The following is a 23832-nucleotide window of genomic DNA, read 5'->3' on the forward strand; positions in this document are numbered from 1 at the left end:
GGCCCAACAACAGAGTCTTTGTGCTGCCGCGGAGCACACACACACACACACACACTCACACGCACACACGCACACACACGCGCACACACGTGCACACACACACACACACACACACACACACACACACACACACACACACACACATGCACACATCAGTGGTGTCAGACAGGTTTTATTAGAGTGAGAGAGGGAGGGAGGAGGAGGAGGAAAGGGAAGGAGGGGTGACGAGGTCACTGCTCAGCTTGGAGGCCTGAGAGCACAGTGTGAGTGTGTGCGTGTGTGTGTGTGTCACTTCAGTGTGTGTGAGTTCTTCTGACTTGTCATCGCTCCCCTCTGTAAATCATCGCCTCTGACACAGCCTTTAATAACAGTGCATTTTTTAATTCAGCAGGGTCACACACACACGCGCGCGCACGCACACACACACACACACACACACACACACACACACACACACACACACACACACACACACACACACACAAAAAGGCTACTTTCTATCCTTAACAGGATTCCGAAAAATGGCTGACAACTAAGTTTCTGTGAAAGGGCGAGGGTTGGTAAGGCAGTTAGAGGATTCATTAGAAGAAAAGGATGGAAATTCCATTTTGCTATGTGTGTATGAGGATCTTGTAGCACGTATGGGAGTGTGTGTGTACATGCATATGTCCATACTCTATGTGAAAGTGTGTGTGTGTGTGTGTGTGTGTGTGTGTGTGTGTGTGTGTGTGCCTGTGCCTGGCTCAGGTTGCTAAAGCAAACAGGTCTGTATGTGTGATGAATCTGGCCTCTAATCCGCCCAGTGTGTTTGGGTGAGACAGGGAGAGAAAACGCAGGAATAACCAAAGAAATCTAAATACAGAGACGTAGCAAAGGAGGAGGGGGAGGCAGGGAGAAGTAGAGAGAGAGAGACAGGTGGGTACCATATGTTGGAGTAGTCCGTCAGCACAGACTAAGGTCCATTGTTGACGGCCGAAAAGAAACAAACCGGACCCCCTCCTACCCTCTCCTCCTCATCTCCCCCCGTAGATAAACAGCCCCCGGGGCAGACAGTGGGCTGTCCTTGAGGGAGAAGGAGGAGGAGGGGAGGGAGTTAGGAAGGGCAAGGGGGAGGCAGGTGGTATCAGATTTCTTTGCTCTAAGACCAAGAAGAAGAGAGTACAAAAAAAAAGTAAGGAGCACAAGTGAGGGTGAGTGAGAGGCTCATTGTTGCATCTGTCCGCACCACAGCCAAACCAGGCTAGACGAAGCGCGTGCTTCAGATGTTTCTGCAGCGTCGGACACAACAGAAAGTATCCCCTTTCCGCCTTACCAGCAGCATGGGAAGATAGGCTAGTAGCCATTCCTAAACCCCTTTTCCTTCCCATGAGAGAGCGAGAGATGGTGAGAGGGCTAGAAGGATACAGGGTGAAGACGTAGAAAAGAGCTCGTCACACCCAGCTGCTTCTCTACAGGTCTGCACGCTTTCTGATTTTTGGATCAGTGAGAGAGACCGGGTTCAGAAAGGAGCGGTGGATCTTCTTTTTTTCACACTTACTTCCCTTTTTCTCTCTATCTCCTTTCTTGAGTGCTGTCATTGAAGCTGAAAGCCAAGCTAAAGCTGCGTCAATGCTGCCGTCCTCCTGGGTCACCCTGCTGTGATCCCTTGTATCCGTTTGCACTGCACTTCCTCACATTAGCACCAAAAGAAACCACCTCCAAACTCCAATAAACCCCTCTCCTACTTTAATTTACTACCTGTTTCTGGTCTGTGCTACTCTCTGTTAGCTTTTTCTGCCTCTAAATCTCTCTTATCTTTGATCCTTTCTTTTTCTCTGGATGCTCAGTGGAGTATCACGATCAGAGAAGAAGATGAAACAAGACTGATCAGATGTAACACAATCTACAAAGCATGTACATTTGTTAAAAGCATGATGATACTACAGTACCACCAGCTCACCTGTGTTCAGAAGCTGGCCCAGTATTTACACCCACACACACTGTACACAAAGTGGGATTACTGAAGAGGTGACAGTTAGTGGGATTGCGATATGACTTTGGGGCATATGTGAGTGAAGGCTTGGTTACAGCCGTGGTGGAATCTCACGTATCAAATGCATCACTGTCAGCCACCACAAAACCAGATTGCTTTCCCAGATCACTCCTACTTTCTTTCTCTCTGTCTATATCACCCGATCTGTCTCTTGCCTTCACTCTGCTTCTCCATATAATGTACTGTATAACTCACAAAAGTTTGGCTGGAATTCCTCCAAGTATAGTCTGTCTGTCTTGTGCCCTGCCCCCTCCCCTCGCCTCTCTAGAAATCTGTTACCCATAGCCTTATTCGCCACAGTAAATTCTGAGAGCAGATATGGGTTAGACGGAGGCCTAAAATAGATTGTCCAGGCAATGGAAACCAAACCTTGTGAATGCAGCTGTTGGCCTTATGAGAGGAGCCTCGCCATCCCTTGACTGTCAGACAAAGACCCACTACCATGACGGCAGCTGTGAGACTGGGATAGATAGTTAAAGGTATTTAGGATTAGCAAATCAATATTTAAGGGATGGTTATAATAGATTTGTTGCATTTTAACAATGAAAAGAATTACCTTATACAGTTTTGTTACTTTAAATTGCTTTAAATTGCTGAGAAGCCTCAAAGCTCGTAATAGTTGTTAACCGTGCAACCATCGAGGCCAAAGTCTGGAAGTTTGTATCCCAACTAAACATTATAGGAGCTGATTTCACTGATGCTCATGTTGTCCTCCAGACGTTAAATTTTATGGGAAATTTGCGGGATTATGTTTGGGCAAAAATGTAAGTAGCTCTGTAGCACGGAAAAGGGGGGAAGTCTGCTGAGCAGGTAGCAGCATTTACTTTGTTGCAGTAAGCAACACATGGTCTTAAAGTAGCTGGAGAAATGTCAGCACTGACACTAAGTAACACTGTTGGGAGAAAACTTTATAATAATTACAAATGATACACTGATTTAACGACACATTCAAATTCTTTCAAGTTAGATGCAACTTTACTATAGATCGAAGATGTAACGGAACAGGGAGTGGTTTACATATTTAGGGCAGATCAGGGGTTTCCAGGGGTAAACATACAGGGGTAAGAGGCAGTCTGAACCAAAGCCTGCTAAAGCTGCTCAATTTCACGGTGGGTTACAAATAAACTATGCTCTGCCAAGACTTCGCCCCTTTCCCCTGACTCTTCCTCACGTACTCTTTTTCTTTTTCTGGTATTAATCAGGTCTTTCCGGCTTTCTTTCGCCAGCTTTCCTGCCATTTGTTTTTGCTCATAGCAACGTGGAATTTAAACCAGTTGTCCACCAATATAACTGAGCTTAAAGAGCACTGAATACCTCAATCTGTTTAGGCTGCCGCCGAGCTGGAGCTATCTGGGACACCTTCAGAAACACCAGCCAGCCACAATCCCGTTCAGCTATTTAATGTAATGTTTCCGCAATATAAAGGCACCGTTCGAGAGCTGAGGTTTTAAAACGGCTGAAGCAAGCTACTTTGGGCCCAGACTGACCATTAAAAAGAGGAAAGACCGCGTTCAAGAGCCAATGCAATAAAAACTCACAAACTCCAAAAGAACTTCAAAATATGCCGTAATGTTTGAAAACCCTGGCCGTTTTAGATTTTTTTTCACATCCTATTTTTCACAAAAGGGACCTGTTCTAAACTACGAGGACCCTGCCGTTTTCCAGATGGTTCTCTTCAGTTCAAAACTGTTTTGTGGGACGAGAAAACCTCTCCCCTTCAACTATGTCCTTACACTCATCTAATGTTTCTATTGATTCACAGGGGTATACGCAGAGTCATAAAAAGGAGCTGACTGAATAGCCAGGACTGCTTTATATCATTACACAATTCATCATCATACACACACACAGAAAGATATCTACCTATCTTCCTAAGGAGATGTTGTCAGCTTTTCTCTGTTCAGTGAAGGGAAAATGGCATAAAGAGATAGACAATTGAAGATAATGATGAGGTGAGCAGGGACAGAAAGAAAGAGAGGAACTCCCTTCTTGATAATATAAAAGCAGCTCCCTCTGTACTGTAGGCCTCATCTTAGTCCAGGCGGCTAATTGATGGCAAATAGCTCTAAAGCGGTTTCCTTCCACACACACTCACTCACACACACACACACACACACACACACACACACACACACACACACACACGTCATACATTATATACACATATGCAGTTTCCCTGTGGTTTTCAACACAGCTCGTTTGGCAAGAGAGAAAGGTCTCACTCCAGACAGACTCAGCCCACAGCGGAAAAAACACACACACACACACACACACACACACACACACACACACACACAATGTACCATGTAATATTTAGCCCTCATCTTGTATACGATAGGACAGTTAAGTAGTTTGGTCATGCTCCTGTGAAGACAAGGCCACTTAGGTGTTAGGAGTTTAAGCTGCTTCTCCTGCCCAACAAGAGCAAGTCCTGAGAGGCGAGGCCAGCCCATGATGAGGATAGCATTAGCCTGGCAACCAGGCCTCACATATGGAAACCGTTTAACTGTTATTATTAATATCCCCAAAAAAAAAAAATCAAACTAATAACACATGCAAGACACTGCCAAGACTCAGCTCAGGAGACAGAGGGAAAACACATACATACACAAACAGAGACTGTCTGCCATGTGCACATGCATACACAGACACATACACACATCAAGACAAATGTACACACACAGACGCCTATTGGTTAAACAGAAAAACACACTCAGTGGCCTGTAAAAGTATTAGCCTGCCTGCCTGCTTCGATGGAAATAAACCTCTTTCATGTTTTTGGTTCAGAGGGTTTTTACACCTGGTTGTGGCTGTGGAGATGGAGACGGACACACCCTCACACCCACCCTTACCACACACACACACACACACACACACACACACACACACACACACACACACACACACACACACACACACACACACACACACATACAAACACCGGAAGTGGGCAGGCACAACAAAGGCTGGCTGCTCTACCAGAAGTTCTAAACAAGAACAAAATCTTTAACTTCCCCAAATAAGAAGCAGGGGTGTGTTCCAAAAAGGGGAAATGGGGAAGTATGTGTGTGCGCTTGACTATGTGATTTAGCAAGAGGGTCAATACAACCAGATGTGAACAGGCACATTTTTCAATTTAGAATAACTCAAAGCCCAGTCTATTCTTTTAAAACTTCTTTGACAAGGTATTTTGTTGATGTGGGTATCTTTTTATCGCTATTATTAAATTTCTTAATTTAACAATTTTGTTTAGAGATTTAGGAAAGTGGTGACTCTGCAAGTCAACTGTTAGTTCATAAGGACAGGGCAGAATGTTTTAGTCACCCGTCACTAAGTTATCTGATTAACTCACACTTATTTGGTACAAACAAAAGTAAATAGAAACTTCTTTTATGGTGCAGCGATACAGCCTGGTTCAACTTTGACCTACTGTACATAATGTAGTTGTGTGTGCACACAAAGTTTTTCACCTTTTTGTCACTTCAGATATTGGAGTTAAAATGGGGGTTAACCTGTCTGATATTAATTATAAAGCAATACAAATGGTGAGTAAAATGTTAATCATATAAAACTGTTTTTTTTTCTCTTTGGGAAATCTGTCCTTGAATGAGCATACATTTATAGCAGTATTTAATTAATTCATTTCATAAACTGCCAACAGAGAAAAAGCTTCAAATAAAGTTTTCATAAATCCCATATTAATATATAGCAGTATTGTAGCAGGAAGAAATCTAGGAGTTTGTCATTTGCTGATTTGACTTTGTCTTAATGAGAAGACAAAGTGCTATCTTACTTCATCTCAAATGAAGTTTCACTATAGTATTTTTCAGATGTTTTTAGTTATGTAAACTTAACTGGCAAGACAACAAATGCATTCTGTCTGTCAGGTGAAAAAAAGGCTGTCACACACTGTCCCAGAGCTCAAGACGAAAGCAAAGAGAGAGAAGAGCTACATTCCTCTCCTCCTCCCTGTTGACTCTAATCTCTCCTTTAAAATGGCTCACACAAAGAACCAGTGCAGACTAGCTAATTAGCAACACTTTAGGCCTCTGCAGCTATTGTGTGCGTGGTGTGTATATGTGTGCGTTCATTGTGTGCAACGCCGGGCTCTCGACTGTTTCCAGGGTAACTACTTGCCTAGCAGCCTTGTAAGCTTTCCACATTTTGTCTTTACTCTTCACCTTCTCTCTTTCCCCTCTTGGTGTCTATCACTTTCTGTGAGTCCAGAGTGGTGGAATGAAGGCGTAAGGGACGAAAAGAGAGGAGACTAGGTCTAAGATATGAGGATTTTTGGACCTGTGTGGATGGGGGTTGTAAACTAATGCTCTCTTTTTTGAGTGCCTTGTCCCTATTGAACTCTGAAACACTGCATGTCAATTAAAACCAATTACGGCTGCTTCTTTTTGAGAAAGCAGAAAACGGTGAACAATGTGAACAGGCATCAATGCACACACACACACACACACACATACACACACGCAACACACACATACACACACACACACACACACAGTCACGCCTCAGTGTCACTGACTAGTAGTAGTAATGAGGTCATGCAGATTTGCTCGCTGACCTATGACCCCTTAAAAAGCCCTCAGTCACCATGGCGATACCTTCTGAAGAGTAAGAGTCAACAATCAACTTTTTCATCCTCAGAAACCTTTCCATGAAGAGTGTCCGTCCTGTGTGTGTGTGTGTGTGTGTGTGTGTGTGTGTGTGTGTGTGTGTTATTTACCTTACAGTGCAGCTAGGCCTGCCCAGTGTAAGTGCCTCCAAACACTCCCATGGCAACCAAACCTAACCTAACCCCTTCAGGTGCCCGGGGATGTGTGTATAGCTCAGTCTCTACAACAGAGAAAGGACAAACACACACACACACAACACACACACAAACACACACACACACGTGTGCGCGCACGCACGCACACACACACACACACACACACACACACACACACACACACACACACACACACACATATCCTTCTTCTGTTGGTATCTGTCTATTCTTGTATCTGAGCCTCTTGGCTGGTTGGGTCAACCAACCGTGACTGTGTCCATGCCGGCTGATCTGGACTGGTGGACCATGTCTACTGTCCGTCTACTCTTTATCCACAAGACTCGTAGCCTTGTAGCATGTTTCTTCAGAGCCCCTTAGACAATAAACTTCATCATTAAGTAGATTTTACAGTTTCAGTCCAGGCAATGTAAAAATGATGACATATCTATTAGCTATGATTTCAGAAATTTGTCAACCCATGGTTGTCCCTCAAGAACATTACTCTTTAATGAGAGAGTGAAAGAATGTATGTCATACAGCAGAGAAATACAAAAGGAAAGGAATTGAAAGGACATCAATAGTGAGAACAAAATCACCCTCAGTGGATCTCCAACATTCAACGGTCTTGCTGAAAAAAAGCCATAAAAAGATTTTATAGATGCTCATAAATCAAAACATCTCAGCATCTCAGAATAAGATCTCAATTTGTGACAAAATCCCTGATTGACAGATATGAAATGATATAAAATACATAACTGACTGTGAGATTTGCATGTTTTTGTTATGTCTGGAGTGCGTGAATGCAAACGTGTATCTGATAAAGTGCATATGCCTCAAATCCCCCACACAATTCTGAACAGTATAATAGTTTTTATCAATCAATACGAGCAGATTCATATGCTGAGAGACCGAAAAAAAAAAAAAAGGGAAGTAAAAGTCAAAGAAGATGGATAAAGGGACCTGGTGGTGCTTTTAAGACTCCTAGAGGAAGTTGGTGTTCTATAGGTCTCTTTGTATAGCCACGGTTAACAGCAGTGGGTGTTCTGCGATGCTAGGCAACCCAACTGGCCCCTCCTCTGTCTCAGCATGGCCTTTGGTGACCTGTGAACTATACTGACCTCAAACATAAAGAGGAAGGCCTGGCCCAGACCGAGCGAAAGCTTTTAGGAGGTGACAGCACTCAGAGAGAGGCCTGGGACTGATTTACTGGCCCGCACACACGACAGACACATGAAAACCAGGACACATGCAGACGGACATATAGACAGGAACATGACACACGCAGACACACATGGGATACAACCTGTCATGCAGATGCACAAAACGCAAGTATAATGGAATTAAATTAAATCCCACTGCACTGACAAACTAGAAAATGTGTCTGAAGATTTTTCTTCACCTCCTCCTCCTCTTCTCTAGTCACCCCTTCACCTCCGTCTCCTCTGCACTCCTGACCTGAAAGTGAACTCTGGTGGACAGCTGGAGGTCAAACAGGACATAACTGTCCCAGTGACCAAAATTCACCCCCCATAATTTAGCAATGTTCTCAAAACATCCCCACCTCCATCCACACAGGCCTTAATTACAGTCTGGCCAATCTAACAGGAAGCCATACGTTATCTGAATCATCCAGCATCTCTCATCATCAGTTATAACACACACCAATCTCAAACATCGGTCCGCACAGCACTGCCGGCATCAAACCTAAATGCACATGTCTTGCACATGCGCACACACAAACACACACAAAAAACAGCTATCTTTCATCAGTGTTTGTGGATATCTGAGCTATGTATCGGTTCCCCCTGATATCCAGTCAACACTGTGGCTCCTTAATTACACCCTTCATTAACTCACATCAGCACTGTGCATGTGTGTAACTGTCTGTGTGTGTATATGATAGAGGGAGAGAAACAAAGATTGCCAGTATGTGTGTGTGTGTGTGTGTGTGTGTGTGTGTGTGTGTGTGTGTGTGTGTGTGTGTGTGTGTGTGTGTGTGTGTGTGTGTGCGTGTGAGACAGCAAAAAGTGCTGAAGAAAAAATAGATTATGATAAATAGGAATTGGGATCAATGCTCTGAACCAATTTCTAAAACTACCTTTTCTTCAACCAGTGTTTCTTTTTCTTTTAAAGCCCTGGGGAAGGGAAACCACCGCTACAGTCTGCCTCTCACTTTCTATATGCGCATAAGAGCGAGTTAAGGGTAGCAGAGAGAAAAAGACAGAGAAAGAGTAAGAGGGGAAAACCCTCCCTCACTGTTTAAGCTGACCGATGAGTGGCAATCCTAAGAGGAAACGGAACCTTTTTGTCACCATCTCTCTCTTTCCTCTCCCTCCTACTTTCCCCTCCTCTCTTCTCAAAATCACCGGCCGTGACTACTTTAGCTGCTGGTACACCAGAAGCGATTCATTGATGGCGAGGGAAAAGGAGGAGACATGAAATGGGTGAGAATAGAAAGGAGAGGGGTTAGTGATGGAAGTACACACATCGGCAAAAAAATAAATGAGGGGGAGGATGAGAGAGGTGAAGAAAAGGAAAGAATTGAAGACACCTGGTTCTCATCAGTGTCCCCCCCCACACACACACACACACACACACACACTTTGAGGTTTGTTAGGATTTATCCTGCTTACATTTCTCCTCTGCTATGCATCATTTCATGTCTACACCCATGCCCGGCACCTCAACAAAGTGCCATACACTCTCCACTGCACTCTCACTTTTCCACCTCTCCTTCCTCTCGCCCTATAACTCCCCGTCTTTGTTTTCCCTCCCTCCTCTCTCCCCTCGATGATGGGGCAGAACTGGTCTTCGCCCCCTCTTCCCTTTCTTCCCTCTCTCTTCACTCTCTCCTGCTCTGTTCTTTCTGGGGAGGCAGACAGGCCACATTCCACAGGGAGGCCCAGGCGCCCTTTTCTGACACGTCTCAGCGTTACACCCCTCCCTCATCCCTCTATTCCTCCTCTCAAGCCCACCAATATCCCCCCTCCTCCCAATGTGCTATCTCTTAGCCCCTCCTTTTACCTTAATTCCCTCTGGCTGTATGTCCCATTTCCCCAATTCCTCCTCTCCACACACACACTTCCTCATGTGTCCGCTGACCACGTACAGCAGCTACCTTAGACCTTGTTTTAACTACCTACCTACCTACTTACCTACCTACCTACCTATCTACCTACCTACCTATTTATCTATATATGAAAAAGACAAAACATTAAAGAGAGAGAAGGACAGAGTCAGGAAAGATGGAGACCCTGAGAGAGAGACAGAAGACAGAGTGAGGCCAGTGGAGGGGTTTGATGGCTGGAGATGGCTGTGATTTCTCTCAGGTTCCCAAGGGGCCCAAGGAAAAGACAGCTTTGTGTTCTGACAACACTGCGCTGTCAGGAGTTATGTGTGTGTGTGTGTGTGTGTGTGTGTGTGTGTGTGTGTGTGTGTGTGTGTGTGTGTGTGTGTGTGTGCGTGTGCGTCTTTTTTGCTCCAGTGCACACTGGCATGGTGTTTAAGCACCAACACTAGTCTGCCCTACACCTTCAGGTGAGAGACTCAAGCGTGGAGGAGAAAGGAACAAGAGACAGAGGAGGAGGAGGTATAGCTAAGGTTTTTAAGGTTGAAGCATGAGAGCAGGCTCTTATGCAATGCTGTCAGGTGAGCAGTGTCAGTAGGGGCTGTCTGTATCAGACAATATTGATTTTATGATTGGTGTGCACAAGCTAAAAATACATATGACCTTATGAACAGAGCAAAAATTTACAGATGTCAGGGTTTCAGAGAAAGATATGTAATGTATGTATGTATGCCTTTCAGGGCATTTTAAATCTTACCTGCCTGACAAGTAAGTTAAGAACAATTTTAAACAAATATATATAAAGCTGAAAACGGGCCTTAGCTAATGAAAGTTCTGAAAGTAGAAGTGGTCAGGATGAGAACACAAGTTGTGTTTATGAGGTAGATGTGATGAAAATAACACATTTTTCAATATTCTGTGACAAAACCCCATTCTGTGTTAATTTACGATTAAACTTGCAACACAAACTGAAGAAATAACACCTCCACTCCACTAATGTAACATATTTAAATACGTTTTCAAGGCTGTGAATTTAAGATAAATAAATATAGCTTTTTTTCTTTAAATGGTGTGATTGGAGAATAAAAACTGAGCGAGGGTAAGAAAAGAAAGAGATGAATAAAGAAAGAAAAATCAGTTGGTTGTGATATTGGGGCAGCCACTCAACAGTGCTGGGACAGAACTCCCATCTTACCCAGGGGTTGAGGGGGGGGTGAGCGAGGTGTATGACAGCAACTGAAGGCTGGTAATACTGAGCAGAGATAACAGGGACACATGCACAAATATAGAGTAATATCCTACTTCCTCAAAAATCCACAAAGTCTGCCTTCTTATAATAGGCTGTAGTGGCAGAAAACAGTTTCAGAAAAAATATCCGTAGTACAGGAAAGACACACCTCTGCCTCGTGACAACTCAAATCTTTTCAATCTGTGCAAATTAAGCGTAACAGAAAGCTCTAAATAGAGGATTGCTACAATAAATTGCTGTGTATTTACTGTTACATATGTGGATGTAATATGTTTTTGTGAGGTGAGGGTTGGGATCTGGAGGAAAGGTTGTGCTTGTCTTTCTTTCATGGTCCACAGCGGATAGAATGAAAAAGAAGTACAGTGAGAGAGAGGAAGAGAAAAAGATGGAAAGGGAGAGGGAGGTATGTTTGTGGTTGGTATCCCGCTCAAGAGAGGAAATACCAGCACACACACACACACACACACACACACACACACACACACACACACACACACACACACACACACAGGTGCAAAAACATAGAGAGCAGAGACATGTCCAAGAGAATAAAGACTTGCTTTGTATGAGCTACAGGTTTGGTGTTTATGTATGTGCATTTGTGCGTGTGCATTTGTGCGTGTGTGTGTGTGTGCGTGTGTGTGTGTGTGTGTGTGTGTGTCCTCGGATCAAGGTTGCTGAGGAAGCAGGGTGAGGATGCAGTCAGGGGAAGGAGGAGGGGGACCAGGACAGGAGTGAAGGGCCTCGAGTGTTCTTCATTCACCTAAGGCTCCATCATTATAATTAGGGGGAATAATTTTAGCAGCAGGGAGGAAACCCAGATTTTTTCCCCCTGGGTTTCCTCAACTAGAAACTTAGCTGGTGTCACATAGCCCAGAACTCACACTGACCCTCTGTGATGGGCAGACACAACACACACACACACACACACACACACACACACACAGCCAGTATATACATATGAGATTTTGTGTAGATACCACTGGATGAAAAAAAAACTTTTTTAAATTATCTGTATGTATGTATGTGTGTGTGTGTGTGTGTGTGTAGTGTGTGTGTGTGTGTGTGTGTGTGTGTGTGTGTGTGTGTGTGTGTGTGTGTGTGTGTACAACATGTATGTCTGAAGTTTGGGTCCTCCACAAAGCAATCAGAATATTTGGGGAATGAGAAATAAAAATGAAGAATTTCATCCAAGACGTTCCGGGAAGTTTGGAAATTGTGGCCAGTTTATGTGTTTGTGTTTGTGTGTGTGTGTGTGTGTGTGTGTGTGTGTGTGTGTGTGTGTGTGTGTGTGTGTGTGTGTGTGTGTGTGTGTGTGTGTGTGTGTGTGTGTGTAGGGGGGACTGACGCACAGGAGGCAAGATAAATAGCATAACTGGAGACACTACATGCTGACGTGTCAAACACACACAAACACCACTTCATGGATCAGTAAAAAAATAAAACAGACTCTCCCACACACTCCTTGAGCGTCTGAGTCCTATATCGAGTGTGTGTTTACATTGTGAGAATGTGTGAGTGTCTGTCTGATCCCCACGACAGGACAAAATGGCTTCTCTCACCTACAGGACTTAAACAGCAGGTATGGAATTGTTGGGTCCTTGTAAATTATAGAGTGTGGTCTAGACCGACTCTATCTGTAAAGTGTCCTGAGATAATTCCTGTTATGATTTGACACTATAAATAAAATTGAATTGAATTGAACTGAATGTCTAATAATATTGTCTCAACCAGTAATGTGTTATAAAATATCAGTGGGAACCTCCTACTATGAATTATTATGGTGGACTTTGTCCCTTTGGAATTAGCTGGGTAATTAAAGCACCTACAAGCAAACCTGTCAGAGCTTTTCATTGTTCGCACATGCAAAGCTGAGAATTTACCAGAGCATGGCCAACTACGTTTTGTCACATCTGTACATTATGTAACAGCCTGGTGTGTACATGATGTTCCAGACAATGTACACTACATATGCACAAGTTATGTGCACAACATAATGTCAATTGCATGCATGACAGGTACACAGAAGCACATATAGGCTCCAAAATATGCGCGCGCACGCACGCACACACACACACACACACACACACACACACAAACACACACAAACACACACACACACACACACCTGTTGCACACACACACACACACACACCTGTTGCTGTTGCAGGTGCAGTAAGTCGACTGGGCTGATCTCTCCGTTGGTGTCTCCGTTAGACCCGCCCTCCCTACCTCCCCCTCCATCTGATTGGCTGCTGACTCCGTTCTGGTTGGACGGTGTCGTTCGAATGGTCTCAGAGGCTGATTCCACCATCATCACTGGCACCTGAGAGCAGAGAGGAAGGTGGTGGTGGGGGGGCAAAACAACACACTGATTGAACAAAAGTGACCTGGGTAGTTTGAGCAGAAAGCCTGCTCCCATCTGAGTGAACAAACAAGGCAGGCAACTAAAGTAAACACACACAGAGATAGAGAAGTGAATTGTGTGGTTATGTGCGTGTTTGTGCACGTGTATTTTGTGAAAAGTGCTTTTGGTTATGAACCACCCACACACAAACATGGCCAAGTGGCCACAAAGCAACACCTGAAGCAGACACTTTTTTGTCTGTATGTAAATGTGTGTCTAGGAGCGTACGCAACGCTATGGATCAGAAGTGCAGCAAATCTAAACTGACAAGGCTTTTAATACTCTATATACACTATATAGTTAAATAACACAGACATTTCTCCAATAATCAGAGGTGGCATGTGTGCGCTGTGTGAGAGCCATGAGCAGGTTGGTCTTTGAGAAAGATGTGTTTGATGCACCTTCACAGGGCCTCTCTAATTAGAGCGTGTTCCTTCCACAAAACCCGACAAAACGAGCCGTTCCTGGATGTGTTGTTGTTTTTGAGAAACAACGCCTCGCAAACACACAGGCGCATTTGCCATCGTTAGGAGCCTGAGCGTGGGAGAGAGGAGACGCAGAGACACACACATATGCGCGCAGAACGCACACAAGGCAGCTAACACAAAACAAAACAAACCTTCATACATGCACGCAGGCTGTGAACTCCTAATGACAAGCTCAATCTCGTCTTTCTGCCTCATCCAGTTTTAGAAATTAACACACAAGCGCATGGTTTTTAAGTGGAAAGTTCTAATGCTTTTGTTTCAGCAACACAGGGTTGGTACAAAACACCATTGAGGCATTGTACCTGCCGTCTCTGTGCGACTGTGTATGTGTATGTGTGTGCTTTTCAGAAGCGTACAACCAATGCCTTCTGGGGAAACAATAAAAGGCATTTCATGAGAGACTCTAACTTTTCTTTTCCTCTGAGGTAAGAGCAAGTGAAGCTCTGTGTGTGTGTGTGTGTGTGTGTGTGTGTGTGCGTGCGCGTGTGTGTGTGTGTGTGTGTGTGTGTGTGTATGTGTGTGCATGCATGCGTGCGTGTGTATTTTTTCTGTGAGACTCTGCCAGCAGGTGAGGGTGTGAAAGAGCGCTGGTGGCTCTGTTATTGGAATGCTGCCAGATGCTTGCTGAGGGACAGGGACCTGAGCATGTTTGTGTGTATGCATGTGTAGGATACAAGTGTGTGCAGGTGGCTGGTGGGTGTGCAAGTTAAAGGGTCAGTTAACCCAAATCCCCCCAAAATATGTTCTTTCACAAGTTGTGTCGAGCCATGCAGATAGTTTTATTTCCCTAGGTTTGGGGATACCTGCTACTGAATTTTCTGCTGGTGCCTCAATACAATGGAGATGAATAGAATATATAGAACATTCCGAGGTATATTTCTCAAAGCCCATAAAACCACTGAGGGCACATGAGAAGAAATATGTATTTTCTTGCCATTGAAAGTTCTTTCTTTACCTTGGTAAGAGCAGGTGACAAAAACAGTGATGAGCCTGTTTTTGTCAAATGTATTATTTTCTTTTGGTTGAACTAAACCTTAAAAGTACAGGGTGCCTATGAACAGATTTCACCAGTTCTCTCCTAACAAGGAGCACAATTTGAAAACCACAAATTACACTGCGGTATTCTTCCTTCCTATTGACTCTCTCCTGTCTCCCTCCTGGCACCCATCCACCTGTGAAGTTAAGATGGAGAAGTCAAGCGTCATTGTGACATTTAAAGCTAGACACTTAATCTCCAACCTCATTCCTCTTCCCAACACTTCTTCACTTCTTCATTCTCCTTCCACCTTCGTCCAGATCTCTGCTAGGCCAAATTGCTCCCTGAGGTAATATTATGAAGCAAGGCATAGTGCTGAGTGATCAACAGATCCCGCCGCACAGTCCACTGACTTTGCACTGCAGTAGAAACTCCTCGCATCATCACACGTCTCACTAAGCATGAATCACCGGCCTGCTATCTAGCCCACACTATACTGCGCTGTGCTGTGCTGTAATGTACTGTACACCCATCTGCTTCTTACTCTTCCTCATTGACCTTATTAGCAATGAAGGGAAGAGAGATAAATACAGAGAGAGAGAGATAAAGCTTGCAGGTGGACAAGGACCTAATGGGAATGTGGGGAGTGTGTAAAGACGTGAGCGCATGCCCTCTCTTTCACACACACAGGCAGTGTGGTATATGCTCGTCTAAAGGGTGTGTACTCTGTCATATCCTGTAATGGGTGTATATAAGCTGGTGTAATGGAGGTCGGGGAAAAGGCAGGGGCATAAATCTACCCTGAAGTCTCTGATTAGGGCTATGATACACACACACACACACACACACACACACACACACACACAGTGCTTTAAGTTTAAGTGTTTCTGGCAGCGAAGAGGAGCTGCCCGTGCAGAGGCCTGCCTCAACCTGCTACTCACTCTTTCTGCGTCTCTTACTCGCTCTACATGCTCAGACCCCTCCAGCTGAACCCCTGACCTGAGAGTGTGTTGGGAGAGACATTCCCACTACCCTGAGGGGACCGAGCGAGGGAGGGAGAGAGGGAGGGGCGCAGATCACAGAGATAAAGAATGTGTTTGGAGGAGAGGGAAATAAAAGGCCTCCGTTGCCTTTTAATTGGGATGGAGAAGAGAAGAAGGGAAATGGGACTCAACATGTTTCTGATGACTCTGGTGTATATGCATGTGTCTGTGTGTGTGTTTGTCTAAGAGGCTGACATCTACCTTTGTACTGTAATGGATTAGCTCACAGCAAACGCTAGGTGCATGTGTTTATGTGTGTGTCTGGTGTGATTGATGAGTGGAGAGTCGCTGGGATGAGTCCTGTTTCGACACGTAAGCTTGTTCAGATGTTCCCGAAAATGTAGCCCTAATAATAATCAGAACTCAGCTCTCCCTCTGTTCCTTCCCACTGCTCTGGGTGTGTTGAGTTCAAACAAGCCGTGCCAAATGCCCAGTGAACTGGCTCACAGCGGCTGATTCTCAGGCTTTGTTGGAGGGATTGGCTCTGTCAGATTCCTCCTGGTCACAGCTCGTCAGAACCGTAAAGCCGGACCAGTTTCACTTTCTGTGAATGTGTGTGTGTTTGTGTGTGAGAGTTGTGTACAGTGTGGATTTGTGTGTGCATCTGTGTTTACAGCAGCTTAGTGAGATAATAAGTCTTTATCATGTTATGCCTCATGTGGGAATATTTCCAGCAGTCCCAGAACGCCTGTTCTGTTTCCTCCGCCTTGCATCAGCTCGCAGGAACGCTGCTTATTAGGCAAAGAACTGAGGGAATACGGGTGGGAGGGAAAGTAGGGGAAGGAGGGAGGAGGGAGAAGTGGGGTGTCGGGTAAGGAAGGAAATTTTCTGTACCAGTATCTACACTCCATCATCTATCTACTTTCATCTGACTCTTGAATTATCTGTCTTTGTCCTACTCTTTGCATGCTGTCTTTCTCCCTCTGGTTATGCCTGGTAGCTAGTGGCAGATTCAACCCTGGAAAAACATTAAAGTTTTCACCCTGAAATAGAATCCACATAGGTTATGTCTATGATCTCTGATAGTTCAATCAATATTTGTGAGCAAAAAAAAAAGTCTTCCCAGAGACTGAGGAAGTGGAGCTCTAACCTGTTTTGTAATCAGGAAACAGAATTTGGAGGAGCCTCTGTTGACAATGAGTGGCTGTGTGGATTCATACAATATTTGGTCTAGCTGTTACACCCAAAGGGGCTTCATTTCATTATAATTGACAGTCACAAACAAAAAAACACGTGAAAGAAATGACCCTGGTTGCTGTCATTGTGTCCACAAAATGTCCTACTTAGTGTTGGTGGAACCGCTCCAGGATTTTTCTTTTAAAAAAAACTGCACAAAGAGTCTAAGCTGTTTTATTTCTATGCTTTGACAGGGACATGAACACTGACACACACAGACAGATAAAATAATAGTAAACACTTGCACACCCATGTTCTCACACTCTCACCCTGCACGCTCGCAAAAACTCTGCCACTAAATAAACTGTGACACTGGCCCCGAGGGAATCTGCTTTAACCCCAAACCCCAAAACAAAGCCAACTATCCGGTCTGGGCTCTTATGTCTCCATTAATCACTTCTTAGGTTCACGTGTGAGAGATGCAACAAGAAACACTGAGCAAAATGAAATGCAATTAAAAAAATAAAATGGCACAGTGAGGCACTTAGTGGCTTTGTGTGTACAAGGAAAAAAGTAAATATGGTTTGTGTTATTAACGTTCCAGCAGAGATACAGCTGCAGTGACTATTAGGTGTTCTTGTATTATTTTAGTTTCAGGACAGGATTTCCAATATAGCCCTGCACCTCTTTTATATCCTGCTGCGAAAGCATCTTCTGCTTTATCTTTCCATGCAAGCACATATTCAAATATCTAACTCATGAGGCTACCTTGTGTGTGTCAAGACATGTTGATTCTCAGAACAGCATCACCCTAAATGCAATTCAGTGACCGACATGTTAAGTAAATCTGCACTAGTACATCACTACAATTCAGCTGTTTCAAAATGATTTTTTGCCACACTTTTTTTTCTTCTTTAATCTTGCAATTTGCTAATTGTTACTCAGTTTGCTATTGCTAAAGTTTTTACTAGCTCATTTTGAAGACTTGAGATAGTGACATTTTCTTAGTGAATTGCTAAGAATTATTTATTTTTTTTATTATTCAATCTCAAAACATTTGAAGTTTTAGATCTTTGTGTAAAACATAAATGTATTCAAATAATTTGGTGATTTGGGCTTAAAACACACAGATGTACATAAAAAGTATATCTAACAACTATAGCCCCACTCTGTAGATCTATATGTTTTTGATGTGTTCGGCAATCTTCTCTACTTTCCTGACTCTAGAGGAATGACAGGACGAAGGAGAGGAAGAGGGAAAGGAGGGATATCTGCGTGGCATTTCTGTGCTGACGTGTATTGACTTCAATAAAAGAGAATGAGGTCAGGGGAAAGCTGAAGAAATAACACACATGTATTATCATACAAGCAAGCACACACATAAAAACATACTGCACACATTCTTTTTCCATCACTTCCCGGTCCAAGTTTGGTTGTTTCCTCAGCAGCTGGCCGTTGCTACATGCTAGCCAGATTTGCAGCAGAATACCAGACCAGAGCACACAGGTTGTCTTCCACACAGAGCTAAAGCTAGCAGCTAACAGCACTGCTCCAGGCTACTCTGGCTGCCAGCCAGCGCTAACAGGTTGGCTAACAGTAAAGGGCTAATGCTAGATGTCTGCGGCTGCCCTGGCCCTGCTCCAGAGCTAACAGGTGAACTCCATTATTCCACAGACAGATAGTCAGTCAGATGTGGGCCAATATCTACTACCGGCTGGCCCGCTTGCTGGCTGGCTTAAAAGAGCATCATCAACCCAGAGAGAGAAGCTAGTAGCACTGGCCTATGGTCTGACTGCCAGTGTGCTGTTCAGCTGGCTAATGAAGAACCCAGTGCTGTTGGGGAGTGGAGAGAAGAAGAGAGGGGCTCAGGGTGCAGAAAATCCCCATCTATATAAACATGGGGAATTCTTCTATACTTCTGCAGGTCTGTCTGCCATTATGGGGTTCACTTTGTCTGAGCATTTAAGTGAGTGTTTGTGTGCATGTTGCCTCTGCACGTGTGCATTTCTGTGTATTGGCTGTACAGTATGCAACCTGCCATATACGTTCTTTTCCCCTCCCCTCTGACGTGTATGTCAGTGTGCGCGTCCATGTGTGAATTGTGCGTCTGCTTGCCCGCCTGCAGTTATCTGAAGACAAAGTCCCTGTTTACAGAGCCCATAAAGATTAGCCTCCCTTGGTCAGGTGGGTTCTGGAGCCATAGGTAAACACACAGCACATTCCGCACCGATGAGATCGCTCTGTATGTGTGTATGACCGGGGCAAACATACACTCCTGCCTTCACCTCAACCTTCCTTTAGAGTGCAGTAAGTGATTTACCACCTTGCAGACTGCTGTCTGTTCGAAATACTGGATACAGACACAAAGATACACACACATACACTCACACCGCACACACAAATATTTGTAGAAGGAGCGGACTTCATGCACACCTCATTTATCTGAGCCTAAAATCACGGGTTGTACATTCCTAAAGAAGTAAAGCTTGTGCATCTGCGTGTTCCCATGTGCCAGTTGGAAATCATCCTGTGATCATGAGGATGAAAAATCGCCGCTTTCCCCTTCATCTCTCCCCTCTGTCCGGAGAGGTAATGAAGGCTGAGGTCAGGTTATGACAGTCCACACAGTTAATACTCAGATTGTATTTAACATGGTGGAACAGAAATGAAGAGGAGAGTTGGAGGAATGGAGGGCAAGATGGAGAGGAGCTTGGAAAAAAAGGCAACATGCCTTTATTTGGATCTGAAACCAGCTAGAGCGCCGCGGAGCAATTATCAGCTCTGTCCTACGAGAGCTCTTTATTAGAATGACCTTCACTGTGAGGGGGAGGGAGGGAGGAGTGTAAGAGAGAGAGAGAGAGAGAGAGAGAGAGAGAGAGAGATGGAAAAGTGTCAGTAGGGAAACCGATGACATTAAGGTGAAATAGTTTGTGTGTGTGTGTGTGTGTGTGTGTGTGTGTGTGTGTGTGTGTGTGTGTGTGTGTGTGTGTGTGTGTGTGTGTGTGTCTGGCCTGTCAATAATACATTAATGCAAACTCCTAACTATTAACCATATAAAAAGTGGACTAGCATTCAATTCATATTAAGAGACCCTACCATTCTTACAAGAAATTGCTCCATTCCTGACACTGATATTTTCCACCTTTGCCAAATAAATGACTAACTTTAATTACAAAGGATAATTTATATTCTATTAGAAAAAGGAAGTATATTTTCTAAAGAGGTAACTTTGTTTTAGTTGCCTTTGGGTGAGACATAAATTCATTTATGATCAAAATTCACATAACAAGGAAGATAAAGTGAATAGATTTAGTATTACTTGTAAATGAGCAACAGTGACTTACAATAATAAAGTGTTACATTGGATTATTTTTTTTAAATGTGGTGGATAAAATATGAATAAATAAATAAATATCAAAGTGGACATATAATTTTATACATTGGCTTTCAAGTCGGGCACTTTGCATTTCCTAGTTAATTAATAGATTGGATCAGAGCGAGTTTAATCAAATATAATTGAATAAGTCCACAGTAAAAACAGGCCAGACTTTAAAGGAGACATGCAGAGAAAATGATAGCATGTCCACTTTTCAAATTAATTGAATTTTAGTACTTTTGAACTTGGTCCAAGCTGTTACAGAGGTAATTAATTCACATCCTATCCAAAAGTGCTAAAACAAGATGATATCCCTGAGCATTCACTATGAGTACACGCGCACACACACACACACACACACACACACACACACACACACACACACACACACACACACACACACACATATTTTTATGTTTTACGAAAAAGCTAACTAAAAATCAACACTGTTGCACACCAATGATAGTCTGTAATGTATTCCATGTAATTGTTAGTTTTCTTATTGCTCTTTTCTCCTTACTTTTGTCTTACAGGCCACAACTAAAATATTAATAATTTCTCAGGCGGTTCTCATTGTATTAAAAAATGTCTCCTTTATAATTTATCAGAGAAAGAAAAATCTTTGTTATAGTGACAAGCATGCTAATTAATAGAAGTAGAAGGAACATTGAGGGAAGTCATACTAATTTGGAACATGCTAATATTAATAGAATAATTTATGGCACAATATAAATAAATTAATAGAGTATTTCGTTTGAAAAAGGGATGCCTTCATTTCAATTTAGAAGAAAAGAGCAAAAAAAAATCTCTTGGAAAAGGACATTAATAACAGTGCTCTATCCCCAAAAGAGTAAAGGAAGAGACAAACTAAACATGCACTATTCACTTTTAAAATGCATCAATATTTCAGTCAGCTAATGAAAACTGGATGAGCAACTTGTATTCCTGCCTTGTTATTTTCATTTGCTGTTTAAGGACTTTTTGACTGGTAAATTTGTGCAGAATCTGCGAAAGGGAGAACGTTTAGTTTTTTGTTTTTTTAATGAGATGCCTCTTACTCTTCCCATTGGCTTCATGTAAACTAACAGCTGTGTGCCAGGCAGTGGGTGAGAGGCAGTGAAATAGATGGAGGGGGAAAGTAACAAAGACCAAGAGTGAGGGAGAGAGAGAGAAGTGGACTGAGTCATTACCATCCTTATTACTCCTCATTAAAATACACCCATCACAAAGACATTCTGCGGTGTGTGTGTGTGTGTGTGTGTGTGTGTGTGTGAGTGCGCCTGCACACATACGCATGTGACCGAGCAAGTGCGCGTTTCTGGTGTTCCTGATGTGCACATGTGCGTCCATATGCAAAAGTGACAAAAAAAGAACAATATAATTGGAGAAATGTACGCAGTAATAATAGGTATTCAGAAAATGATAATTCATATTAAACAGGGTGCACAAAGTCAGCCTCATTTGCATGTTTTAGATTATATGCATTTCAAAAGTAATTTCCGCAGGGCATATGAATGACATTAATTCCCGGGCGGGTTCTGCTATAGACCTCAAACTATCAAACACTCAAACATTTAACAGATGAAAAAAAGAAGGAGCTGGTGCCTTGGCAAGGGGAGATTTCAAGGTTAAAGTATTTGAATGTGAATTTTTAAACTTCTGTCTTGGTTTGTTTAAAGTTGCTCCACAGCCAGACTAAGAGTTCCATTAATTTGGAAATTCAGCGAACCACAGATGGGGTTTTTTCTTACTCAGCTGTATGTGTGCATGTGTGTGTGTGAGCAAGAGAGAGAGTGTGTATGTGTGTGTTTTCCTGTACCAGTCTGAGAAAGACACCTCTCCTCCTAATCCACCACCATTTCCTCAGCAATAAGCCTGAATTGGTCTGACTCACTTTGTGAGTCATGTGCTTGTGTCACTCCAGAACCAGACTAGCACAATCCAACAGAGAGAAAGAAAAGACAGAGCTCCAATAGCCCAAATTAACTGACCCTGAGTAATAGAGGGGAAAGAAAAAGTGATAAAAAGGCTAAGAAAAAGGATGTGGCGAGGAGAGGGGGACAGGGACAATAACAAGTGCCTGGAGAGGGAGACAGAGGGTTCCCTCTCCTTGTGTGTTCATGCCGAGAGGAAGACCCCGGGGAAGAATACAGGCTGGATGAATGTGTAATTCCAGTGGAAAACTCTGGATGCCATGGACAACATTCTTCTCTTATTAGGGAATCTGGTCTGCAGCTACATTATAGCGCCTGACTCATTACTGTGTATGTGTGTCTATAAGACAGACACACACACACACACTCACACACACACACACACACACACACACACACACATCAATATGTTCCCCACCTGTTATTCTCGCTAAGTTTTGGCCAACGCACAAACTCACAGCTAGAGAAGAGGGGAGGAAAGTAGCGAGAAGAAAGCGTATAGGAGGGGAACACTAAAGCACTCAGCACGTCTGTGTCTTGTTTGTGGTTTGTCTTCATCTGTAAACAGAGCTGCTGCTGTGAGTATGTTAGCCTGTCATTATCTCATTAAGAATTGATGGCTTCTGCACAGAGAGTTCAAACTGTTTTGTTTGTGAGCGTTCAACGACTGATGTTGTACAAACACAACAACCACAAAACACACATCCTACAGTGCAGCTGACACACACATACACTGGTAGAGATAGTAGCTAAACTGTTGTTGCTTCAACACACATACACACACACGTATTTAACAGAATCCCTTAATGTCTGTTAATCTAAAAACACAGATTTAAGAAATACACTGATGGACAAAAGTGGCACATCTCCCTCTTCATCCCTGCCTCCCTCTCCTGTCAGTGTGTTCCCTGGCCACCTTTTTTTGTTGCTGATGTTTAAGCATTCTCAGTGATGTGAAGCATTTGGTGTATGCAGACTTCAGAGAGTGAAGGGGAGGGAGTGAGGAGGGTGGGAGAGCATATCTAGGGGCAATAAAAGTGGGCTAATTGGGGCCTGGGAAACATGTTTGTTTTCTCGCTTGTTCTTTTTCCCCCTTTCATTTTTTTCCCAGCCAGTCACAGCAGATCTGTTCATTGGAGAAGGACGAGCGGAGAAAGCAAAGAGGATTAGATTCTGTAAGACACAAATCAGTGGGCGCGCACATGCACATATAGCTGTGCAACTGCACTAATGTGGACACAGATTTAACATACCATAAGATAGCCGTGGGGTGTGTGTATTGAACAAGATCTGTCTGTCTTAACCAAATGACCAACAGGGTGCACAGGGCTCTCCATTGGTCCACTCTGCCTTATCAATACACT

General features: G+C 43.5%; 1 protein-coding gene across 3 annotated transcripts in view; it reads right to left on the reverse strand.

Annotated features, from left to right (window-relative positions):
- Positions 1-23832, reverse strand: part of foxp4 (forkhead box P4) — a 92519-nt gene that overhangs the window by 45679 nt on the left and 23008 nt on the right. For 2 of the 3 annotated variants that reach the window (XM_078248191.1, XM_078248189.1), the window contains exon 2: positions 13284-13454. The exons of the other annotated variant lie outside the window; for it this stretch is intronic. In XM_078248191.1, coding sequence (XP_078104317.1) covers positions 13284-13445 — 162 coding nt within the window. In that variant the 5' untranslated portion in view covers positions 13446-13454. The remainder of the gene's footprint in view (positions 1-13283; positions 13455-23832) is intronic. 3 annotated transcript variants of the gene reach the window in all.

The sequence above is a fragment of the Sander vitreus genome, chromosome 4, assembly GCF_031162955.1.
Source record: "Sander vitreus isolate 19-12246 chromosome 4, sanVit1, whole genome shotgun sequence".
Classification (NCBI taxonomy): domain Eukaryota; kingdom Metazoa; phylum Chordata; class Actinopteri; order Perciformes; family Percidae; genus Sander; species Sander vitreus.